This window comes from Vulpes vulpes, chromosome 7, assembly GCF_048418805.1.
Source record: "Vulpes vulpes isolate BD-2025 chromosome 7, VulVul3, whole genome shotgun sequence".
Classification (NCBI taxonomy): Eukaryota; Metazoa; Chordata; class Mammalia; order Carnivora; family Canidae; genus Vulpes; species Vulpes vulpes.
In genome coordinates this window covers 15,921,629-15,941,190 of record NC_132786.1, presented here as the reverse complement: position 1 = coordinate 15,941,190, position 19,562 = coordinate 15,921,629, and the positions used below count along the sequence as shown (strand labels likewise).

The 19,562-nt window shown below is 51.9% G+C and overlaps 1 protein-coding gene across 1 annotated transcript in view; it reads right to left on the bottom strand.

Annotated features, from left to right (window-relative positions):
* The window catches only part of LOC140599525 (uncharacterized), a 476,056-nt gene that overhangs the window by 379,416 nt on the left and 77,078 nt on the right, over nucleotides 1-19,562 (bottom strand). Inside the window, exons 5-6 of the mRNA XM_072762680.1 lie at nucleotides 17,124-17,282; nucleotides 4,029-4,105 (exon numbers count right to left, since the gene is read on the bottom strand). Of these exons, the coding sequence (XP_072618781.1) occupies nucleotides 17,186-17,282 (97 nt within the window). The 3' untranslated portion in view covers nucleotides 4,029-4,105; nucleotides 17,124-17,185. The remainder of the gene's footprint in view (nucleotides 1-4,028; nucleotides 4,106-17,123; nucleotides 17,283-19,562) is intronic.

Genomic DNA, 19,562 nt, shown 5'->3' with positions numbered 1-19,562 from the left:
GCTGGGAGCCTGACGTGGGACTCGATCCCGGGATGCCAGGATCGTGACCTGGACCAACGGCAGTAGCCAAACCGCTGAGCCACCCAGGGATCCCCATCATCTGATTCCTAATCCCCATCTCCCCACAAAGGTGGTCAATGATTCATTATGTTATTATCTGTTTCTCACCCCAACATTTCTATCTACCTGAATCCATCCATTTGCTTATGACTGAAACCAGGCAGCCATATCTCTTTCTACATCTAACCCATGACCGTTCTAATTTAAAATATACTTTACATCCATCTTATTATTTTCTTCTCTATAGTCAGCACCCAGGTCACATTTGTATGTCCCACTGTCATCTCTCACTAGAACTAATATCTTTGCATTCTGGGTGGCCTTCCAACTTGTAACTCAAGTCTTTCAATTTTTTTAAAGACGACTTTTATCTCCTAGAGAGAGGATGAGAGAGAGTGCATGAGTCGGGGCAGGGAGGGGCAGAGGGAGAGGAAGAAGCAGACGCCCCACTGGGCAGGGATCCTGACGCAGGGCGGATCCCAGGACCCTGGGATCCTGACCTGAGCCAAAAGGCAAAGGCTCAACCGACTGAGCCCCCCACACACAACAGGTATCCCTAACTCTGTTCTTTTCTGAATCATTCCCACACCCACAACAGGTAGCCTAATAGTGCAAAGCCCCAAACATCATTATGTTGTTACTTGGCTTATTAGTTCTCTTCAAAGTCTTCTCCTTGCACCTTGGATGAAATCAAAACCCTCTGAGTCAATAAAGCCTGGTGTGATCTAGTCCATGCTGACTTCTTTAGTCACATCTAATGCTGCTCTCCTATCTATTAATTATGTTCCACCTGCCCTGACCATTTTTCAATCTTTCTCAATTTTGGAGACTCCCATCAACATTTTTTTTTACATTCTTCAACATCTCAATTGCTATTAAGATTTCCTATGTAGGAACTTAGCCTTACAATGTTCATCAGATATGTTACTTCTTTAACGAGGTCTTCCCTGAACCTCCAATTTAAGCTACTTCTCTCCATTATGATATTTTATGGTACATTGTCATTTTCTTTCATAGCACCTTTCCCACTTTTCCTGGAGCCACTTGTTTGTATGAATATTTCTAAAGTGACTGTCCTCTGGATAGGCCGTGAGCACACTCCGTGGGTACAAGGGACTTTTGCTTTCTACTGTATGGCAATGGCTGGTACAGGGACTGGCACATCGTTGGCACTCAATATATCTGTCCAAGGAGTGAGTGGAAATTCTGTATCTTATAGTTTATTTGTTCAATTATTCAATAAGCTATTATCTTGTGTAAAGCACGGTCTTCACCTCATTGGGTAGAGCAGAGACAGAAAGATGCAAAAGTTCCTGCTCTGGTGAAGCTTCTAGAGTGGGAAACCAGTAATTAGCAACGAATACAAAACATCACATCGCATTTTAGAAAGAGACGTGTAGCAAAGAAAAAATGGAGCAGGACAACGGAAATGAGGGGTGCCAGGGAGATGGGATTTACAGTTAGAATAAATGATCAATGTAGGCCTTCATGAACAGTTTACCTCTGGGAACAGACTTGAAGCAAGTGAAGGCTTTCTGAGAGAAATTCGAGACAAAGAATTTTCTAGGTGAGGGAACCGGCTAGAATGAGTCCAAGAGTGGGCACTTGTATGGGTTTCTGAGAAACAGTAAAGGAAGACACAGAGTGGTCAGGAAGGCAGACATAGAGGTTGTGATAAAAGAGACAAGGAAGGGCAGACAGATCACGTAGGCCTTCTGACCACCATCCTCACTTTGGCTTTTACAGTGACTGAGCTGGGTGAGCCTTCAAATGGTATCAGAAGAGTTATAGGATCTTACTTTTGCTTTAAGTGGATCGAGATGGCTGCTCCGTGTAGAATCTTACAGCGGGGCATGGCGAAAGGCAGGAAAACCCCACAAAAGGCTTCTGAAGAATTCAGGCAAGAGAAGATGGTCTCTTGAATTGGGATCTAGCAGTGGAGATAATAGAAAACAGCTGGATTCTGGATCTATATTGAAGGTCAAGATAAAAGGTATTTTGCTGATGCACTGGATGGGGGTTTGAAAGACAGCAAGGAATTAAAGACACCTCTGAGGTCTGGAGGCTGAGTAACTGGGAAGACAGCCTTGCAGTCAAGTCATAGGGGTGAAGAAAACAGATGAGTGTGTTCGGGGGGAGTTGGTGAGATCATGTTTCTTTGCAGAAACTGGAGGAGAGGTTACATGAGTAGTTGGATATACAATTCAGTGGGAGAATGACAAATGTGGGATGTGTCCACCTACAAACAGCACAGAAGGCAGGGCAGGAGAGGATATCACTCCAGACCCGAACCCCACCCCGGAGTGACTGTAAACAGAAAGGACTAATTGCCATGCACCACACCTCGAGCAAAGCCTCATGCCCTTGTGTTCAGGTCGCACTCAGGGGGGCCTTACTCCTCAACTTACCAGGATGATGGGAAATATTTCAATCTGACACATATAATAAGCATGAGGCATAAGTAGGTAGCCATTTAGGACACATCTCTCATCGTCAGACTCTTCATTGTGAAACGAATAAATTAAATTTCTTCAATCAGGTAACATTTTTATTATCATGTACATTTTCTACCTGCTAAGAAAGAAAGCAATGTGCCAATATTTTGTGGTTTAAGTAAGTGTCTACAGGAATACCATACGCTGTGACGATGGCTAGAGTGCCTCACAGATCCTACTTTCATGCAGTGCACACGCCTCCCAGGCACAACTGTACAATCTACATTTGAGAAAATATAGCATTTGAATAACAAGAGACCACTACGATAAACCGAGCCCATAAGGCTTATTATAAACATCTTCTAAATATAAATTGCTCTTCGAATTCTATCCTGTAGGAGGAATAGAGTTTTTCATGCAAACCAAAGAACGTCATAAAGCCGGCTGACAGACACATAAAACCCTTATCATAGGAACTTAGGTTGTAGTGATCTCTAAATTATTACCCAGAAATGAGTAATGGCAGTCACACCTCTGATTCACTGTCCCGACCTGGAGGAGCCACCTGCACACTTGGCCACCCTGCAAGAAGAGCTACCCCGGGCACCCACTATCAATGTCCCCGGCATGCCTTGCCAAAGGAGTCACCTGCCTCAGTGCAGCAACCAGCTTCGGCCCCTGAGCAACATCATGAACCATGTCAGCAGCCCACCCCAGCTCCGAAGATGGGGCCTAATAAAGCTTCTGGGCTTGAGGTAATCGAGCTGGGCAGGGCTGTCAGTGCTGAGTGCTTGGCCAGAGCGCAGATGCCAGCTGAGGAGTCGAAGCCAATGCACGAGGTGGTCACACCTCTCATTCACTCTCCCGACAAGGAGGACCCACCTGCAATCTCGGCCACCCTCGCGGTAGATGATGTCCCGACGCATGCCATCAGGGTCCAACACATGCCAGTGCGGCCACCCGGATCAGTGGAGCAACTAGTGTCTGCCCCTGTGCAATATCCTGAACCACCTCAACAACCGGCCCCAGCTCCTACCTCGCAGCCTTTTAAGCTTCAGGGCCAGAGGTGATCGAGCTGGTCACGGCTCGAGCCGAGAAGCCAGGCTGCTGAGACCAAACCAATGCACGTGGTGGTAACACCTCTGACTCACTGTGCCGACATGCAAGAGCTACCTGTACCCGTGGCCACCCTGGAGGAAGAGACCGCCCAGGTGCATGCTTTCGGGTTCCCGCACATGCCGGACCTGCCACCTGCCTCAGTGGAGGGAACGACTTTGGCCACTGAGCAACATCCTGAACCCCATCAAGAGCCTGCCACAGAGACTACAGTGAGGCCAGCTGAAGCTTCTGGAGACGGAATACTTCCAAACTCGTTCTACGAGGCCACCATCACCTCAAGTCCAAAAGCAGACAAAGACCCCACCGCACCAAAAAGGAGAGTGATAGACCGATGTCCCCAATAAACACGGATGCAAACATTCTCAACAAGATACGAGCCAATACGATCCAACGGTACATTGAGAAGTTACTCACAGTGACCAGGTGGCATTTATCCCTCGTACGCAAGGCTGGTTCTACACTCGTCAAACACTCCATGTGACTGATCAGATCTGCAGGAGAAAAAACGAGAACCAGGTGATCCTCTCAATAGATGCAGAGAAAGCATTTGACAAAATACAGCATCCATTCTTGATCCAAACGCTTCAGAGTATAGGGATAGAGGGAACGTTCCTCAGCATCTTCAAAGCCGTCTACGAAAAGCCCACAGCAAATTATCATTCCCAAGGGGGAAACGCTGGGAGTTATTCCCCGAAGAAGATCAGGAAGGAGACAAGGATGTCCACTCTCACCATTGCTATTCAACATAACACTAGACATCGTAGCCTCAGCAATCAGGCAACAAAAAGAACTAAAAGGCATTCAAATCGGCCTAGAAGAAGTCAAACTCTCCCTCTTCGCAGATGACGTGATACCGGACACCTAGAAAACCCAAAAGACTCCACCCCAAGACTGCTAGAACTCATACAGGAAATTCGGCAGTGTGGCAGGGTACAAAATCAATGCCCAGAAGTCAGTGGCCTTTCTATTGCTATTTGCAATTGTTCCCGCAAGACTTCTTCAAATACGTCATCTCTCCCAGTATTCTCATCTGATTAAGATAAGTGGGGGCACTGAAGGCTGCTCTGATTTGAGACTCAGAGTGGAATAGCGTAGATCATGGGGAAGACAGTGGAGGACGAGGCAGAAGGAGGGCCAGATGTCCTGATTAACCCAGCATTGAGGAGATTTTAGCCACCCAAGGCTGGCTGCAGTCCAGACCCAGAAATGAGTTCAGCAGTGGTGAACTAACGATGAGACTGAAGAAAGAGAAATTAAGGAGTCGACCCCATTTACCATGGCACCCAAAAACATGAGCTACCTAGGAATAAACCTAACCAAACAGGTAAAGGATCTCAACCCGAAAAACGACAGAACACGTCTGAAAGAGACTGAGGAAGACAAAGAGATGGCAAACTATTCCATGCTCATGGATCCGAAGAATGAATATTGGGAAACGTCAACGTGGGCAATTTACACAAAGAACGCAATCCCTATCAAAAATACCACGGACTCTCTTCAGAGAGCTGGAACACATCATCTGAAGATTTGTGTGGAATCAGAAAGGACCCCGAATGGCCACGGGAACGGTAGCCAAGAAAACCACAGCGGGGGGCAGCACAATGCCGGATTTCAGGTTGCGTTGCAAAGCTGTGCAATCCAAGACAGTGTGGTACAGGCAGAAAAACAGACACATCCACCAATGGAACAGAAGAGGAATCCAGAAGTGGACCCTCAACTCGATGGTCAAGACCATATATTCGACCAAGCAGGAGAGACCATCCACTGGAAGAAAGACAAGTCTCTTCCATAAATGCCACTGGAAATGCTGGACAGCCACATGCAGAGGAGGGAAACTGGACCACTGTCTCACACCAGACACAAAGATAAACTCAAAATGGATGAAAGATGTAAATGTGAGACGAGATTCCATCAAAACCGTGGGGGAGAACACAGGCAACGCCCATCCAAAACTTGGCCAGGCAAGCTCTGGCCATGGAAGCTCTGGCCACGCCCCGGCCACGCCCCCCACAGAGCTGCCACAGACAGGCCCGCCCCCAGCAATAAACCTAACCAAAGAGGTAGAAGATCTATACTCCTAAAGCTATAGAACACTCAGGAAAGAAATTGAAGCGAACACCAGAGAATGGAAAAGATTCCATGCTCGTGGATTTGAAGAACACATACGGTTAAAATATCTATACTACCCAAAGCAATCCACACATGTCATGTAATTTGGATCAAAATGCCTCCAGCCCTTTTCACAGAGCTAGAACAAACAATCCCCAAATTTGTATGGAACCACAAAAAAGCCCAAATAGCTAAAGCAATCTTGAAAAAGAAAGCAAAGTGGGAGGCATCACGATTCTGGACTTCAAGCTGTATTACAAAGCTGTGATCCACACACTATGGTACTGGCACAAAAACAGACACACAGATCAGCGGAACAGAATTGAGAGCCCAGAAATGGATCCTCAACTCTACGGTCAATTAATCCTTAACAAAGCAAGAGACAATATCCGATGGGAAAAAAAAGACTGCCTCTTCAACAAATGGTGTAAGGACAGCCACATGCAGAAGAATGAAACTGGACCACTTTCTTACATACTACAGACCAATTAATTTATTCAAAAGAAATTCGAAACCATAAAAATCCCAGAAGACACACAGAGTAACTTCCCTGATATTGGCCATAGTAATTTCTTCCTAGACATGTCTCCAGAGGAAAGGGAAACAAAGCTAAAAGTGAACTCTTGGGACTTCATCAAGATAAAAATCTTCTGCACAATGAAGGAAACAATCAATGAAACAAAAAGGCAGCCTACAGAATGGAACAAGAGGTTTACAAATGACATATCTGATAAAGGGTTAGGATCCAAAATCTATAGAGAACTTATCAAACTCAACACCCAAAAACACAAATAATCCAGCTAGGAAATAGGCAGAAGACACGAATAGACATTTTTCCAAATAAGCCACACAGATGGCCAACAGACACATGACAAGATATTCAACATCACTCATCATCAGGGAAATACAAATCAAACCATAATGAGACATCATCTCACACCTGTCAGAATGGCCAAAATTAACAACACAAGAAGCACCAAGTGTCGGTGAGTAGGTAAAGAAAGGAGAACCCTCTTTCATTGCTGGTGCAAATGAAAACTGGTACAGCCACTCTGGAAAACAGTATGGAGTTTCCACAAAGAGTTAAAATAGAACTACCCTAAGATCCAGCAAATGCACTACTAGGTATTTACCCAAAAGATACAAAAATACTGATTCGAAGGGGTATATGCCCCCTGATGTTTATAGCAGCATTATCAACAATAGCCAAACTACCAAGAGAGCCTAAACATTTATCAATGTGCAAGGATAAAGATGTGTTCTCACCCCAGTGAGAATGGTGAAAATTAACAAGACAGGAAACAACACCTGTTGGAGAGGATGTAGAGAAAGGGGGACCCTCCTGCACTGTTGGTGGAAACGTGAACTGGTGCAGCCACTCTGGAAAACTGTGTGGAGGCTCCCCAAGCAGTTAAAAATACAGCTACCCTACGGCCCAGCAAGTGCACTGCTGGGAATTTACCCCAAAGATACAGATGCGGTGAAATGCCAGAACACCTGCACCCCAATGTTTATAGCAGCAATGTCCACAATAGCCACACTGTGGAAGGAGCCGAGATATCCTTCAACAGAAGAATGGATAAAGATGCGGTCTATGTATACAATGGAATATTATTCCGCCATCAGAAAGGACAAATACCCACCATTTGCTTTGATGTGGATGGAACTGGAAGGTATTTTTTTTATTTTATTTTTTTATTATTCTTTTAATAAATTAATTTTTATTGGTGTTCAGTTTACCAATATACAGAATAACACCCAGTGCTCATCCCGTCAAGTGTCCCCCTCAGTGCCCATCACCCTTCACCCCACCCCACGCCCTCCTCCCCTTCCACCACCGCTAGTTCGTTTCCCAGAGTTAGGAGTCTTTATGTTCTGTCTCCCTTCCTGATATTTCCCACACATTTCTTCTCCCTTCCTTTATATTCCCTTTCACTATTATTTATATTCCCCAAATGAATGAGGACATACACGGTTTGTCCTTCTCCGATTGACTTACTGCACTCAGCATAATACCCTCCAGGAACTGGAAGGTATTATGATGAGTGAAAAAGTCAACTGCAGAAACAATCATCATATGGTTTCACTCATACGTGGAATGTAAGAAATAGTGAAAGGGATTATAAGGAAAAGGAGGGGAACTGAGCGAGAAAAATTAGAGAGGGAGACAAACCATGAGAGATTCCTAACTCTGGGAAACAAAGGGTTGCAGAACGGGAGGTGGGTGGGGGGATGGGGTAACTGGGTGACTGTGGAGGGCACTTGGTTGGACAACCACTGGATGTTATACTATATGGTGGAAAATTGAATTTTAATAAAAACAAACGTAAAAACAAAAACAAAAAAGATGTGGTCTATATATACAATGGAATACTACTTGGCCATCAAAAAAGAATGAAATCTTGCCATTTGCAACATCCTGGTTGGAGCTAGAGCGTATTATGCTAAGTGAAATAAGTCAGTCAGAGAAAGACAAACACCATATAATTTCAGTCATGTATGGAATTTAAGAAATGAAACAGATGAACACAGGGAGAGAAAAGAGAGAGACGCAAAGCAGGAAACAGATTTTTTTTTTAATTTTTTTATTTATTTATGATAGTCACAGAGAGAGAGAGAGGCAGAGACACAGGCGGAGGGAGAAGCAGGCTCCATGCACCGGGAGCCTGATATGGGATTCGATCCCGGGTCTCCAGGATCGTGCCCTGGGCCAAAGGCAGGCGCCAAACCGCTGCGCCACCCAGGGATCCCCAGGAAACAGATTTTTAACTACAGAGAACACGCTGACAGTTGCTGAGGCGAGGGGAGAGAGGGAGTGGGTATTAAGGAGGGCACCTGTGATGAGCACTGAGCATTATGTGTAAGTGATGGATCACTAAAAAGTACCCTTGAAAGTAATAATAGCTATATGTTAGCCATCGAATTTATATAAAAACTTGAAACCTAAAGCAATAATACAACAAAGAATGCAACTAACAAAAAGAGGAAGAGAAAAAAAAGAGGGAGAGCAAGAGAGACAAATGAATTACTACTATTAATAAAGTAATCAATACTCATTACAAATGGAACATTAAATGCTGTTATATATTTTAATAGAATAACAAAAATATTTAATCCAAAGCAGGCAGAAAAAGAGGGGAAAAAAACCACAAAGAACAGATGGGCAGACATGACAAATAGGAGACAGCAAGATAAAAATTAAAATCCAATGCATCAATAATCATATTACTTATAAATGGTCTGAACAGCTCAATTTAAAAAGCAGAGATTTATAAGTTGGATAAGAAGGCAAGGTCCAGGGGATCCCTGGGTGGCGCAGCGGTTTGGCGCCTGCCTTTGGCCCAGGGCGCGATCCTGGAGACCCGGGATCAAATCCCACGTCGGGCTCCCGGTGCATGGAGCCTGCTTCTCCCTCTGCCTGTGTCTCTGCCTCTCTCTCTATCTCTCTGTGACTATCATAAATAAATAAAAATTAAAAAAAAATTAAAAAAAAAAGAAGGCAAGGTCCAATTGTATGTTGGTCCAATTGCGTTTTGCTTATGAGAAACCCACCTTAGGTAAAAATACATAAATAAGTTAAAAGTAAAATGATGAAAAATATATAAAGGGAGCAGGATTACCTATATAATATCATGTAAAGTATACTGCAGAGCCAAGGACATTACCTGGGAAAAGCAGCTCTTTCCATAGTAATAAAGGGGACAAAGGTTTCAAATTACCAAGAGGACATCCTCATCCTAAACATTTATTATGCACCTAATAATGAATTGCCAAAATACATAAAGGAAAAATTGGTAGAACCACACAAAATTCTGTCTACGGGTACAACGGGAGATTTCAACATCATTCTCTCAAAAATTGGTAGAATATTTGGGCATAAAGTCCATTTGGGCATAGAAGACCTATGAGCATCCTCGGCCAGGGTGGCCTCATTGGCATTCATGAAACACACCATCAAAAAAAATAAAAAAATTTAAAAATTTAAATAAATTTAAAAAACCCACACCATCCAACAGCCACAAAATTGGACAGGGATGATAGAATTCTCAAGAATCAGTTCAGTAGCTTAACCGAGCCACCCACGTGCCCCTCTTTCTCAAGAAATCTAAAAGAATTCAAGGCATAATCTCTGACCACAGTATAACTAAGGAGAAGTGAGTAACAGAAAGATCCCTGGGAAATCTTCAACAAAAGAATGTATGTCTTCATAACTCATGGGAAGAAGAAAGAAGAAAGAAGAAGAACAATAACAACAACAACAACAGCAACAGCAACAAAGATCTCTGAGCCAAAGGATAATGAAATAACATTTAATGTCAAAATTTGTGAATTAAGCAGGACTTGGAGGAAAATGTACACTAAAACCCCTGAGTTAGAGAAAGTACAAATCATCCTGAGAAACTAGAGAACATGAGTAAATTAACCCCAAAGTTATCAGAAGAAAATAAAAATCAGAGTAGAATTCAATGAAATTGGAAACTCAAAATAACAGAGAAAGGCAAAAAGACCAAAAGCTATTTCTTGAGATGAATAAAATGTATCAACTTCTAGTCACATTGATAAAAAAAAAAAAGAGTCTACACAATCCTACATCAGGAGAGAGGGGATGTCACCACAAATCCTACAAATGGTAAAGTGGGTAAGAAGGGAATAGTAAAAACAAGTTTGTGATAATCGAATGAACAACGTTCAGGCAATGACATAAATTCCCAAAGCTACCTCAAAAAAGAAAAAAAAGAAGGAAAGCCTTATGGCCCTTTATCTTTAGAGAAGCTCATTTTAGTTAAAACCTTCCTACTCTAAAGACAGACATACAAATCCAAGCCGAAGGGCTTCACTACCCAGAACGTCTGAGGAAGAAATGGTACCAATTCTACGAACTCTTCCAGAAACCCGCAAAGGAAGGAACAGGTCCCCACTGGTGAGGCCTGCTTCGCTCTGACCTCAAAGCCTTGTCTGGCCTAGAAAATGAGAGAACAACCTATATGTTGGCAAACTGAACACCAATAAAAAATAAATTTACAGAAATAAATGAATGAATGAATGAATGAATGAATAAAAGACAATGAGAGAACTACATTATTCATGAGCGCCGACGCAAATCCCCTTACCACATTTTGGCAAAGCGAATCCAACAACTCACAGAACCGTACCCGCATGACAGGCAAGCCGCAGCCAGGCCACCTTCCCTCCGAGTCCCGCCACTATGGCGCCACCACCGATGGGAATCACCCTCCCGAGACAGGCATTCCCTGTGCAGGAACAAGTTGCCCTACTATCATCCAAACTGAGGTCGGCGTCCCGATTGTCTGCGGAATCCAAAGGAAACACGGCTCTGGAACACAGGCATTGCAGTGGCCACAAAGGAGGAGGAAGCTCAAGCATGCAGGCTCCTGTGACCACCCGGGGTCTGAAAATAATTAGCCCCCAGGCCTGGCCTGACCATTCCACAACGGTGTGAGACACCGTGATGTCTGCGTGACAGGCTTATGGACCCACAGGGCAAGCGGGAAAAGTCGAGAAATGTCCTTGTTTTGCTGGGTTTACAGGAAGGTGAGGTGGCCTTTCCTGTTACACATCCTTGGGAAAATATGTCAGTGCATCGCATGTAGGCACCCCTTCCCAGTGACACGTGGAGGGTCTCCCTGCCACTGAGCTCCCCGGAAAACTCACCGAGAGGTGGGGGCCCGGGGTGTTGTCAGTGGGGAACCCCAGGGCAGGCCCAAACACTGGGCTTACAACATCTAAAGGGGCACCGAGAAGAGCGCCTGCCAACCCAGACGGGGCACCGCAGCCTCTGCCTGTGGCGCTGGCCGCATGGCAGGTGCCTGGTGAACAAGCCGGAAGCCAGATGCGCACACGCCAGGCCAACCCGACTCTCCAGCACACCCTGACTGCTCTCCTCAAGCTGAGTAGCTAATCGCAACTAAAGACCTGAAACCAGACGGGCCAGCTGACCGCAGGTTGGGCACCTCTAGGGACCAGCCAGCCCCGTGCCCCTGGACAGCCAGCTGCAGCCAGACAAGGGTCCCCTGAGTCCCCTGGCACAGACCACGAGAGACGCTGTGCTCCATCACCTGGTGAGGCGGTGGCAAACAGCAGCGGTCGGGTCTCCCTTCTGGGAGCCCACGTATGTGGCCGCCTGTCTGGAAGCGGCTCCGACCTGACACCTCTGGGCTTGGCTAGGGCGGAGCATCAGCAGGCGCAGGGAGAACGCGGCTGGACCCCTCCCGGCACGGTCACAGAGGGCCGGCCGGGTCCCTTGGCTGAAGGCCCTGAGTCTTGTCTGGTGGCCTGCCTCGGGGCACCTGCAGTGGCCCTAGACCAGCCCATCTCAGGTGAGCTGAGGGTCCTACCCCTGACCCACCCAATCCAGGTTGTGATCGGGCCCTCACGTGGGATGACGGTGGCAGCTCAAGTCCCTTCTGGGACAGAGCCAGCATCGGGTGCGTTCCCCGGTCTGCAGGGAGACTCCAGCCAACACTGTACACCCGCCCCCTAGGGCGTCCCAGCCCCTTGGACAGGGGTCCAGAGGGCTCAGCATTCCAGGGCCTCTGCCCACCCAGAACCCAGAATCCAGGTGTACGGTGAAGACGGCACCAGGCAGCAAGCCCCTCAGATCAGGGGTCTCCCCAGGACTCGGGGGCGTGGGCTGCCCAGAGTAGACACGGGATGGGCAATGAGCAGTGAGCAGAAGCACGCATCCACGGGGATGGGGCGGCAGACATAGGGAGTGACCGCTGCTGGGGACAGGGCTCTCTGGGAACGTGAAGATGCTCTAACACTGACCATTGCGACGGCAGCCCAAGTCGGTAAATACACTGGAAACCACTGAACCGCATACTTTACAGGAATGAAGCGTGAAGAGAGCGGTTTTAACCTCAGTGCGGTGTTACGCAGAAAAGAATAATTAGGCTATGTTGTTCCCCGGCATACGGACGTGTGTGCAGACCACCTATGTACTCAGGAACGCAAACGCGCACGCACACGGGTCTTCCCTCCTCTGTCTACCCGGAGGAACAGGATCACCCTTCATGGTCCCGAACACGCGTCCTGCCCGGACATCCTTAGCCGGGACCTGTCTTTCCCAGGTTAACAAAACCAGAGAAGTATCAGACTGGCCTCCTGCGGGTGGAGCGTCCCAAGAGGTGAACAAGGCGGCGTCCGGAGGCCAGCCAGCCGCACTGAGGGCTTATTGCGCGCCAGGCCCGCCGCCAAGCCCGTCCTGGTGGGGAACTAGTCACTGTATCCTCACCCAGGCTGGAGGTTTTATGTGTCACCCGGACCAGGCCACAGGACGCCCACACGGCCACCAAACATCACTTCCAGGTGTCCGTGCTGGTCTCTGCAGCCCATGGTCTTCTTCGGCGAGGGCGACCTCACCCCCCAATCCTCTGGGCTCCACCTGTCTGGCATCGAACACTGGCTCTCCCTGCATCCTGGCCCCCAGGGGGGCCCCAGGCTGGACACGGGGCTCCCAGGATGAGGCGACTGCCCCCCTGCTCCGGACACCACTCAGACCCTGGCTCCTCCCCGCTGGGCCATGTACCAGCTGCCCGGGCCCGAGCACCTCACATCGCTGCCCTGCTCCCCACCTGCAGGCTCATGCCCTGGGCAGGGCTGCCATGAAGACCAGACACAATTAAATGCCTCGGATGATAGAGAGCGGCTTTGTAATACATCAGGATTAGAAAGCTCCCGAGAGCTCGCATCCACCGACTCTGTTCTACGGCGCGCCCCCTGCCCACTTCTAGCCAGGGAAGCCAAGGGAGGCTCTCCACCCAGGGTCCAGACGTCTGCAAGTGGCACAGGTGGACTTGTCCAGCAGGCCGGAAGGCCTCCCCATCCAGAGACAAGGGACACAGCAGGGGACGAGGGGGGCACCTCGCGCATGCCCGGCTGGCCCAGACATGCACCGGTGTGCTGGTCACCTGGCAGGTGCACAGCCCACGCATCCGGTAGTCATCCCCTCCCTCCCTGGGCTCGGGGCCGACAGCTCGCATACCTGCACCCGCACACCTACTAACATGGGTGGGCGGTGCAAGAGTCAGCGTTTTCTGTACACTCCCATGACCCTGGGGAGACCCACTGTCCCGTGCAGCGCAGCAAAGGCTGAGCCACTCTGCGCGGCAGACCTACTGCCAGACCCCTCTGGGGATGGGGAGCTCACTGCTCAGGATGCCACCAAACTCCTGTGCCTGTCAGGCGGGGCTCATGTGGCTGTGCTCAGCTTCCCCTGGTCCCCGTCCTGCCCCAGCACTAGCCCCTCCACCCGCACGGCCCCTCCCCAGGGGCTCCTTTGCCGCACCCCACCCTCCGTGGAGCACACGGAGGGCCTCTTGCCTGTGCCGTCCAGAGCTAGTCCAGCCGCAGTTTGACGTCCACCTGCCGGGCGTGCAGGGCCAGCGTGCAAGAGAACAGCAGGATGGCCATGATGGGCTCGAAGCTGAGCCCGGACACCGCGTTGCCCCAGGGGGAGGTGGGGGAGGGGAGGAGGTAAACCTCTTCAGTACAGAGGGCCCAAGACCCATCCACGTGCCCCCGGGGCAGACCAGTCTGCAGCACCTGCCACCTGCCCGGCTGCAGCACTTCCCGTCCAAACCGAGGCCTCGTTGGCCAAATGGACACACGGAGAAGCCGCGGAATCAGGCAGCGCCCGACATGTGCGTCCAGGGGGCACAGCAGCAGCGCACCTACCCCGAGGCCCGGGTGTAGCTGCTGAGCTCCAGGACCAGGATGTAGGACGCAGTGAGCACGAGGAGTAGGATCATTTTGGGCAGGGAGGACACTCGCCGGAAGATGGCCAGTAGGAGCGTGCCCACCAGGCCGCAGAGCAGGGAGTGGGCGCAGACTCGCAGGGTACAGCGGGCAGCAGTGCGCTCTGGCCACCGGGCGTCAGGACCACCAGGGTCCTGTTGGGGCTGGAGCTCCAGGCCCAGGGCAGACAGCCCACCTGGAGGGGGTGGAGGGGTGGAGGGGGCAGGGGTGGAGGGGGAGGGGGAGGGGGCGTAGGGGGCGGGGGTGAAGGGGGAGGAGGAGCAGAGAAAGCAGGGCCAGAGCAAGCAGGGGTAGAGGGGACAGGGGAGAAGGGGCGGGGGGGGGGAGGGAGCAGAGGAGGCAGGGGTGGAAGAGACAGGGGCAGAGGGGACACAGGGTCAAGAAGAGGCAGGGGTGGAGGGGATGGTGGGGAGTGGAGGCAGCAGGGGCAGGAGTGGAGGGGGCAGGGGCAGAGGGGGCAGGGGCAGAAGAGCAGGGGTGGAGGGGCAGGGGTGTTGAGACAGGGGCAGGGGTGGCAGGGAGACTGGGGCTCAGGACCAGCTGCCCTCAGCCCCACCTGCACCGCCCACCTGCTGCTAGAGCTTCCTGTGGGAAGGAGGGGATGCCCCCAGGTGCCGCCCGACCGCCCCTTGCTCTGCCCTCAAGGCTCCCCCCAGTGTATGCTGGAAGAAGCAAGAGACCCCCTCGCCCCCCCACACCACCCGTGCCCTCTCAGGCTCCCCTATTGTCACTGCGGCCCTGCCTCCCTCCTGGTACTCAGCGCCCCACCCCCTGCCCTGACTCCTGCCTCAGCTTCTACTGTGCACTGGGGAGGGGCTGGGTGTCCCTTCACCCGGAGTCAGCCCCCCTCAGCCCCGCACACCTCGCGGGGCTCCCCCTGCTACACCCTGCCGCCTGTGGACATGCTCACCACACATCCTTGGGCCATGGAGTAGATCAAGACCACTATGAAAATACACAAGACGTTGTGGATCTGGAGGGTCAGGCATCCGGGAAAACACTGGACAATAAAACATATTACTGTGAACACAGGCGTTTCTTAGAGTTGGTTCGGGTCACAGGAACGGTCACAGCACAGAATGGGCCGCGCGCCCTGGTGCCGCTGGCTTCCCACCCAGGCCCCCCCTCCACACATCTCAGCTATGCCCAGGCTTCCTCTCCCAGGTCGAAGCTGCCAAAATTAAAAGAAACAAAAACTACCGTCTTTCAGTGAAAAACAACCACACCTGCCACCCTGTGCCCCACGCTGTGACTCTGGCACTGGAATGAAGGGATTAATTTGATATTTTTACTGCATTAAATCCTTACTATGTTATGTATTTTTTAAGTTTATATGTTGTTATTTATTATATTAAATAACAAGTATTGACACGTCCTTGTGTCTTTTTTAGGTACTTTAAGTTCTAGGTTATTCACATAGGTTTTACGCTGTTTTGTTACTAGAAATTTTATTTTAAATCTCTTTGGGGGAACCTGGGAAGCTCAGGTCATGATCTCAGGGTCCAGGGACCGAGTCCCACGTCAGGCTCCCCGCTCGGCAAGGAGTCTGCTTCTCCCACTCCCTCTGCCCATCCCCGAAATTGTGCTTTCTTGCTCTCTCTCAAATAAATAAAATCTTTTTAAAAGAAAAAAGGCAGCTTAAATACATTTTGCAATAGTCAACACGTACCTTCGTGGATAAAAGCACAAAGTCCTTTTTAGATTCACGCTCGCGAAATTCAAAACAAAAACTAAAATAAAGACCGCAGGGACCCGGCACAAGACGCTGACAAGACCCGCAGCCAACCAGGGCCGGCCCCCTCCGCGGCCCTACCCTGGGGAAGTCCCGACTCTCCTATCCTCACCAGCTGGCCTTCCACGTCCTACGCAGCTCCCAAGGCCCAGCCTTGGTTCCAGATTCCATTCGGGATTCCTGAGCCCGATGCTCCCACGCCGCGCAGACACACTGGGCCCCCAGATCTCGGGGAGAGGAGCCCCCTGCAGTGGCGCCAGCCCCGACTGCTCACACCTGGCGCTGGCCACCTCCCTCCCTGTCCAATCTCGGGTCCGCCCCCAGCCAGGACTGAGATGTGCCTGCGGACTCTCGCCCGGCCAACAAGGCACACGCAGCTCACGCATTCGCTCAGCAAAAACGGGGGGGGTGGGGGGCTCCTCCCGCTGTGGACATCAGGAGCCCCTGGGGGCACTGCCCAGGCCTGGCCTCTGGTGGCCTCTGGTGACTGGAGGGCCACTGGCCGACGCTCAGCAAGCTGTGCCCGGAGTGCACGGAGGCTGAAGCGGGAGGCGGCCTGGAGTGTGCAGGCGGGGCTCAGAGGCAGGGGCGGCTGGGGGGTGGATACCCTGTTCCCATTTGGCAGCCAACTGGCCAAGCGGTGGCGGGTTCCTACGACGATGCTGAACGGGGGACACAATCTGCCCCCGTGGCTCCTCCAGTCTGGCAGGGGACAAGCAGAGAGAAGCGACAGCACCAGGCGGTGCGAGCCTCGGACCTCCTCTCTCTCCACTGCGGCTCCCGCAGAGGCCGGGGGTCTTGGGGGCCCCCCACAGGCCCCTCCCAGGTGGCTCCGAGAAGCACATGCACCAGTCCTTTGGCGGGGAGCGCATCGCCTCCCCTTGACTCACCTGGGCAGGCCAGCGGCCTCCATGACGTTGGCCAAGGTCACGTCGTTGGACCGCACGTCGTACTACCACTTGCGCAGGCCGAGGACCCCGCAGAGGATCCTGCCGGTGTGCAGCCCCACATGCATGCTCAGGTCCACCTCAGTGGTCTCGGCCACTGACCTGCAAGAAACAGGTCACGGGCATGAGCTGGGCCCTCGTGTACACCCGTGAGGGAGCCCGGACAGGTGGGAGCATGGGGTCCCCGCCCGGCTCTGGGACGCATGGCCACAGTCAGGTGCCAGAGGGAGCGCTGAGCCAGGTGACCAGCCCCTCTGCCACCCTGGTCTGTCCACAGGTGGCCCCCATGGCAGGTGTGTCCAATGGGCCTTCCACATGAGCGGCAAAGCCCAACCACACCAGGAGGCCGAGCAATGGCCCAGGACAAGGTGGCCGCGTGGTTAGCAAGTCTCCCCAAGGAAAACCACAGACATGCAGGGCCACCAGGCCGCCACCCTGGAGCCAAACCCACCAGCGCCCAGCCCGGGGCAGACCCCCACCCACCCAGCACAGCAGGGGGCCCGTGAGCTCAGAGACCAACCTCCCTCCTGCTTCAAAATTGCGGATGATTCCTGTGCGCCCACCTTCTTCCTAGTACGACTTGGCCCAGCTGAGACGCAGCCTCCAGGGAGTCCTCCCAGGCCCTCACCTCCATCCCCCAGGGCCCATCTCCAGGGCCTTTGGGTGCCAGTTGCCCTTGCAGGAACCCCCTCCCCCAGCCCGTGAGGACCACGTCCCCCTTGGCCCAGCCTTCTGTGGTGGGGCGCCAATCATCGCGCCCCCTTGTGCCCACCGAGGGCCCAGCCCCCAGAACCAGTGTTTCGCGTCGGGTCCGGGGCGCCCGGTGCACGTCCAGAAGTCCGCGTGCCACCACGGGTTACTTGGGAGTCTGAATGGATGTGTCCTCGATACCTATTGACTTTTACACGTGATGAACGTAGTTTCTCTCAATTTTAACTTTATCACTCGTTTCCCAACCTCCAACGAGAGGCGCCAAGACAAACAAAATGAGGTTAAAATTTGGGTTGGGTTATTTTTAACTGTTTTGTTTTTTTGTTTGGAAATTTGCAAACAGAAAGGAAGACAGAGAAACCTGAATGAGAAAAGCAGGACACGGTCCATTTGAGCGTTTTTAACATTTCCGCCTCTGCAGCCAGGAAGGGGCCCAGGGACGGGGAGGCGGGGACCCACTTGCGGCACGCAGCACCCCAGCCAGCCGCTCACCAAATCCCACAACCCACACACCCTCACCTGCTCTGGAAAGCTCTGCCTCAAACATCTGCTAACAGATGCAGTCACCGAGACACTCACTTCTCAGTAAAAGGCGCGTCAGGGAAGGTCTCACGGAGACGTAACCCCAAACACCAGAGCCGGGGCAAAGCGTGTCCGGCTAATGTCTCCTTGGCACCACAGCGGCACCCGCTTGCTGGTGGCTGTGCGACCCGACGCTCTGTAGCCTCAGGGGCCGGGGCAGAGGAGCCGTGGAGGGGGGGCACTGAGGCTCCGGCTGATGGGGACCCAGCAGAGGACGAGGGCCGGCACGACTGGAGAGCCCCCAACCCCAGCAGCGGCGCCAACCCCGCAAGGAGGGAGCCCTGGGCCTCTGCTTCCACATCAGTGCCCTGCACGGTCTTGAACACAGAGTGTGCCAACGTTCCCGCCTGTTACTCCGACGCGAACCTGCCTCCCATGGAGTGGAGCACAAGATCGCCCCCACCCGCTGCACCAGGAACACACATGTCCTCCCGCCACCCCCCCACCACCACCCCCTAGCCTCAGGAGAGCTCAGAACCCTGGCGGCCAAGGCCTGCACCCACCTGCCCTTGAGGAGAGGCCGTCCATAACCGTGACCGTGTTCATGCAGGGGCAGCAAACACCCAGCCCCTCACACACCTGTCCTGAGCTCACAAGTCCAGGGACTTTCGCGTTTGCACCCCGACTGGGTGTACTGCCAGAGAGGCAACACCCTCAGGGCGAGGGAGCAGCATCCCCAACCCTGAGCACCCTGGAACTGCACACAGGGTCTGCAGCAGATACTCTAAGAATCCTACAACCGACCCAAACCAGCCCCCGGCTCTGGGTCTCCCCCGTGTGCCGAGGACCCCCAGCTGGAGCCAGGCCGCGGAGCCGTCGGCGGTCGAGGGGCGTCTGCAAGCACCACCTTCCTGCCGGTCGCCCACAGCTCACTCTAGCCATCCGGGCCGCGGCGGGGCCTCAGGGATGCTGCGCCTTCGGGGCTCCAAGGGAGAAGACTGACAGGCCCTGCCCAGAAGGAAGCCGCCGTCCTCCCGGGGTGCCGCGGGCCCAACGCACAGCAGCACACAGCCCGGCCAGAGGCCAGACACCCACCCTGGCCACTGCTACTCGCTTCTTCTCGGGCAAGGTTCGTGCTTACAGAGTTCC